Source organism: Neopsephotus bourkii, unplaced genomic scaffold, assembly GCF_033783945.1.
Source record: "Neopsephotus bourkii isolate Nb327-2 ecotype Australia unplaced genomic scaffold, CSIRO-AGI_Nbou_v1 NB_1825, whole genome shotgun sequence".
Classification (NCBI taxonomy): domain Eukaryota; kingdom Metazoa; phylum Chordata; class Aves; order Psittaciformes; family Psittacidae; genus Neopsephotus; species Neopsephotus bourkii.
In genome coordinates, this window is record NW_026902298.1 from 8,311,233 (window position 1) to 8,317,232 (window position 6,000).

General features: G+C 39.4%; 1 protein-coding gene across 1 annotated transcript in view; it reads left to right on the forward strand.

Moving 5' to 3' along the window:
• TTC17 (tetratricopeptide repeat domain 17) overlaps positions 1–5,303 on the forward strand; it is a 61,277-nt gene extending 55,974 nt beyond the window's left edge. Inside the window, exons 24-25 of the mRNA XM_061343598.1 lie at positions 2,087–2,230; positions 4,216–5,303. Coding sequence (XP_061199582.1) covers positions 2,087–2,230; positions 4,216–4,347 — 276 coding nt within the window. The 3' untranslated portion in view covers positions 4,348–5,303. The remainder of the gene's footprint in view (positions 1–2,086; positions 2,231–4,215) is intronic.
• The last annotated feature ends 697 nt before the right edge of the window (positions 5,304–6,000 follow it).

Sequence of the window (6,000 nt, forward strand, 5' to 3'; positions counted from 1 at the left end):
AAAAGAATAAGAGAAAGGACAATTGCAAAACGGGTTCTGTGGGATTTTCTGCACGTCAGTGGGTTTGACACCTCTGGGCAATGTAGGCTTAACCTTCCTCCTGTTATGTAGGACTTGGAATGTTCATCAGCCTTTGACTGGACAAGTCTTCTGAGATGTGGGGTATATATTTTCTGGTTATGTGTTTAAAGAGGGGAGGAGGTGAGGTCTAAAGGAGTAACTTAAATGCTTATCTGAAATGTTTGGGCTGTGAATCTCAGCTGGGCACTAGTGCCTTTGTACAGCAGTTGTGCTTTACTCCAAGAAAGGCAGGACTTTGGACATAATCTTCTGTTAATGTTTTAGTTGACTGAAGTGCTTTGTACCCTTCATCTTGCCACATATAATGCTGAGTGTTACGACATCTATCCTTATACGCCAGGCCCTCCCTTTCAAACTGATAAATGCAATATAGACTCCTCGCTCAACATTGCAGATTTCACTCTGGAACCTGAACAACAAAGCGGGGCAGGACGGTGAAATGTGTACTCCTTTTTTTGAACCTTGGTCTTAAATCCTTCTCTGAGAATCAGGAGACAAAGTAATTTACACTCTCAGTGTATTGTTAGGAGGATTTAGCCATTAGCAGTAGAAATGCCTCAGCTAAGAAATGCACATTCCCCCTGCTTGTCCTGTGTATCTATGTCTCTCTCCTGTAATTCTGTCTCTTGGCACTTGTCCTTTTAACACAAAGCTGGAACCAAGATCTAACACAAGTTCTTGCTTGTTTTCCTATCTTTCTCTGTAACTGGGGATGGTTCCTCAGAAATGGAGCCCTTGGCTGTGTGACTTGTGAGGATCAGAGTATAGATTGTAAACTACAGGATGGCAAGATCATGGTTTAGTAATGTTGTTTTCTAGAAATGTGATGTAATGTTCCCTGGGACTGGCTGACTCCGAATTTGTGCCTTGGTTTTGCCCTCCATACTGAAGCTGCCTCCAGAGAAAACCTTGGATCTTGTTTGTAAAGATCCAGCTGCAGCTTGAACTCAGTGAGAGTTAGCACTGAATTAACAGCTATTTACTCTTTTGTTTCATCCTCCTCTTCGATTTTCTGCACTCTGGCTACTCTCTGGTGCCTTTTCTCATGTAAATAAAAGGTAATTAATTTTTCTGTGGGCATCTTTTGGGATTTTGACTTCCATAAGATCTGCTTTGCAAATGTGAATGACTTATCCAGCAAAGGTACTCCTTGCCTTGTGGAGGTTGAGGAGGCAGGGATCAAATACATCCAGAATTGTTTATTGTCCTGCTGAGGGCACCTAAGACCTGCTCTTTCGCAGTATTCTGTCCTTTGAATCCCAGCACTCAGAGAGTCTGTTATGGCTGCCAGGGCTTAACAGTTTTGTCAGACAAGATCACAGTCTGGAAATCCAGGAAATAAAAACCGTACCATCAGTGACTAACTGGGAAAATGTATTTCTAGCTCTTATCCAGCATCATATAGGAATTCTGTGGCAGGATATAAACCACTGCGTCAGCTGCAGACCCCTTTTTCACTTCCCTGCTGTCCCTTTTTGTTCATATTCCTTCCCCTTTTATGCAAGAGCTGAAGAAATGTGGTCAAAGAAAAGAGCTTCTCTTGTCTCTTGAGGATGCATCTCATCTTTGGAGAGAAAACCAGTGTAAGGTCATCTGAAAAGTAATGTACATCCTAGGACACTTCTGTGATTTAATTTTGTGAGTTATCTATGCCACAGTGGTGGTTGTTACTATTGCGAGCAGATGTGTGTAGGTGAAGTTTTCTTCTTAATCATAGAATCATAGAATAGTTAGGGTTGGAAAGGACCTTAAGATCATCAAGTTCCAACCCCCCTGCCATGGGCAGGGACACCTCGCTCTAAAAATGGTTCTTTGTAACCCATGTCTAAATGCCCTTTCATAGTAAAATAAATCTGGCTCATCACTTTCAAAGGCACCAGATAGTGAAGTGGGAAGTAACCAGGTAAGAGTGGCCAAGTGGTGGAGTCTTCCATTGGTCTTGTTGATCCTGAGACAGTTCCAATACAAAGAACCTCACTGTTTATCACTTGCTCTTCTCTTCCAGGATGTACCACTAATAAGCCTAGCAAACATCTTCCACAATGCAAAACTCTGGAACGATGCCATCATTGTGGCTACGATGGCAGTGGAAATAGCACCACACTTTGTGGTTAATCATTTTACGTTGGCAAATGTCTATGTAGCAATGGTGAGTGTGCTGTCACCCACTTACATCTGTCTTTGGTACAGTATCTAGACATGAAATACACAAATCTTATTCTCATAAATCAGTTTGAAGGAGCAACATTCAAGAAGTTGGGGTAAGATCAACAAGAAAGAATATTTTTGAATGCCAGAACTCTTATTACTCATTTTACTCTTTTATTCATTTAATACTTGAAGGCAAACATTTCTGTAAGCTGGCTTCAGAATGCTGTCTGCAAAGCTTTAAGACAGTAGTAAACAATTGGTAATTCAGGTTGGCTGCTTCTACAAACACAGGGTATTTTTATAATACCAGACGTTAATGATAAATTGGATCTCTATCCTGAAGAGCTTTGCTTCGTACAATAAAATCCCAGCTCATTGTGGTGGTGAACAAACACAAGGCAAGTTTAGTTTCAACATCTGGATTATCAACACCAAAATGATTTATAAATTGAACTCAAATTTCTTCATGCTGTCTATATATTCTAATCTGCGATTTAGCTTTCAGTGTTTACTTTGAACACAAAATGTTCCTTTTATCTTATTAGTGCTGGGTTTGTTCTTGTGTATTTCATCCCTATCATTAACAGGGCCAGTACATGTGAAGGGTAAAAGAGGCACGGTTAGATTGCGACATAATTGATCTATAATGTCTGTGTCAAAAGTGTTTTCAATTACACATTACTGAGTATCACTGCCAGTTTTCATCACTTGTCATAGATTTGTCTTTAATGTTTTGCTCCTGTGGTTGAGAGGATCACACAGATAACAGGGCGAGTTGGGCAGGTGCTCATATATTATGGCTATCAAGGTTGAGAAGAGTTGAAATGCACAGTGGAAGCAAACTGAAGCAAGGCATGACTTGTTTCTGTTAAGGTGTTCTGACAATTGCTTGGAAGAAATTAAGTATAAGTTTGATGCTTGTCTTGCCAATATCTTTTTCAAGTTAGCACAGTGCCTAAGGATAACTTCATTTTCCCTGGATCTAAAAGTTTTCTCAATGAAGCTCTATATTCATTATAAGAAATGACTGTAGCAACGAGACAAAATTCATCTTCTGGATTAAATTATACTAACATAAAGACAAGTTAGTTTATTTACATCATTTTACATCATAGATGCTTTTGAAACTATTGGAATCTAAAGGAACATCTTAATAGTATCAGATCACAGCAAATGTAAAATGTATAATGTAAATTATAACGTCTAAAAATGGAAAGGACTGATTCTTGTTTCCATTGCTGTGTCAGTGCTCCCACAAACTAATGTGGGATTCTCTATGTAATTCCATATTGAAACTGTATTAAAGTACACTTTTTAAAAGAATCAAGACTTTACAACTCACAGTGATTTAGTCAGTGTTTATAATGTGGCCAGAAATTAGTATTATCTCTATTGTATAAATAGATTCACCGAGACAAAGAACTTAAGAGAACAAAACCAGCGTTGAAAGTAACTTAAAACCCCAGAATGTTGTGGATCTTTTCCTCTCTCCTTCTTCCAATACACTGTTGGATGTTGGTGTGCTTTCCTAGCTAATAGGAAAGTGGGTGCTGTAGGTAATTAGATTTCAGCTATATAAAAATAGGTGTTATTTCAGCATGGTGCTCCCTTGTTGGATTTTCAGTATAGTTGATGATTTTGCATTGTCCAAGATGTTAAAACCTTGATCGATGTAAATTTCGACCGAAACCTGTTTTAAAAGTTACTTTAACAGCAAGAATGCTAAGATCTACTATTAAAAGGAAAACGTGAGAACAATAATTGCTCAGCAGTGACTTGACTCCCTTCCATAGATTATACAGAACTGGGTATTTAATCCAAGAAAATATCAGTTATCTGGGGGAGAGGGAAGGACCACTCTTCCCTTAGGTTCAGTTACTTTTGTGCATACCGTACACAACTACTTAAGACAAGAAAGGTGAAGAAAGTGTGTTTGGTGTTTTTAGAATCTGACTCTTTGCAATCTTCTCTCTTTCTTTACAGGAAGAGTTTGAAAAGGCAATGAAATGGTATGAGTCAACACTAAAACTTCAGCCGGAGTTTGCCCCAGCAAAGAATCGAATCCACACCATTCAGTGTCATTTACTCCTGAAGAAAGAGCGACGGTCTCCTTAGAGATCAGCATCTTTCTCTTTCTTTTTTACACCAATGTCATTACTCTATTCTGCTTTTAAGTGTGCTGAGAGAAATCGGTGAATCAAAATTTTTAACAAGACTTATAAAAAGAGATGGGCTTTGGATCAAGGGGTGGTTTTTTTGTTGTTGTTTTTCTCAAATGTAAGAACATCTTTGGAAAATATATTTCACAGACCATAATTTGAAAACATCCGTGTAAATAATTAAACCAAGAAACTTCCATGAGTCCATGACCACCTGTACCAGGACCCTGGCACTGTTAGTTTTTCCTTAATGCTCAGATTGGCATCAGCATCCAAAATAACTTGCTTCATATCTTACAGTCAATGGAAATGCAAAGCACACACCCATACCAAATAGTAAGAAGAGATAATCAGAAGTTCATCCATGTGAAATCCATGCTTTGTCCGGTCTTGTTCACTCCATACCACATCACCTGCTGTTTTTGGAAGGAGAGGGACAAGATTTTAAGTACTTGTAAAAAAAATACCCATTAGGAACATCAAGTATTTTTGGTGTTGTTTCTTTCTGTTGGTGGATGAGGAGGAGGGAACAGCAGGACACTGAAATGCAAGTGGTTTCGCATCTTCCTTGCAGAAAAGAGCATTGGTAAAAATCCCAATAAGATGTTTTATGTTTGTCTGTATATTCATAGCCCTCTGCCTCCCTGAGTGGCTGATCCACTAATTCTTTGTTGACTATATTTCTAGCTGTTTCGGAATAAGGTGCAAGTTTATGCTCACTCTGAGCTATACTTTGAGCTTCCAAGGACGAAAAGGAGGGAGGCGGTGTCCAGGTATCATCAGCAACTAAGTCAGGTGGAGGATTTCCAGATCAGTTGTGTGTTTGGTTGGTGGAAGACATGATTCTCCAGACATCCGTGAGGAATCAACAAGGGCACATATTTGAAATAAAATAAACTGTTTACGAACAAATCCCAGCTTCTCTTCCAGTGTTTTCCATGCGCCGGTTCCAAGAGTCTAGGCTTGGGGATCCTCAGGAGCAGACAGAGCTGGGGAGGTAGGAAAGCCTTTAACATTCCTGATTAGACAGTGATTTTCTGCCTGTCGTGGACAATTCCCTGCACCTCTGTGCCTGACTCTTTTTCCATGGAAGGAAATAGGGAAAGTTAACTCGATCAGCTGCTGTCATGTAACCTGCCCTCCAGCTTCTTGTGTTAAACACACTGCCTAGTGATTCCTTTTAAGGAACCAACAGTGTTCATGACATTCCAATCTTTTCTCCCTTTCAGGGGTGCAAATTAAGACCAAGTGTGGCAGCAGTGGAAACTATGACATCAACATAGTTTGTTTTAATACTGTAACTTTTTACTTTGGGAAAGGATCCTGAATGTTTTTCTGTGTAATTGAAGATGAGCAGTTGGAATGCAAATTTTACCTCTGTTTTATTGCAAGTAATTTTTGTTCATCTAAAAAAGCCTGACAGAGGTATGAGCAAGTGCTACCGTTGGGTAGGTTTTTATTAAAAATGGGGGAATGTGATAAATTTTTGTCAACAGAGCCAACAGTGTGTCAAATTTTATTCCCTTCCCAAGGCTACTTGGAGGCTGGATGCTGTGGACTGGAGGCAGGCGTAGCTGTATCTATGTAAACTCCAAGAGGAAGATCCCTT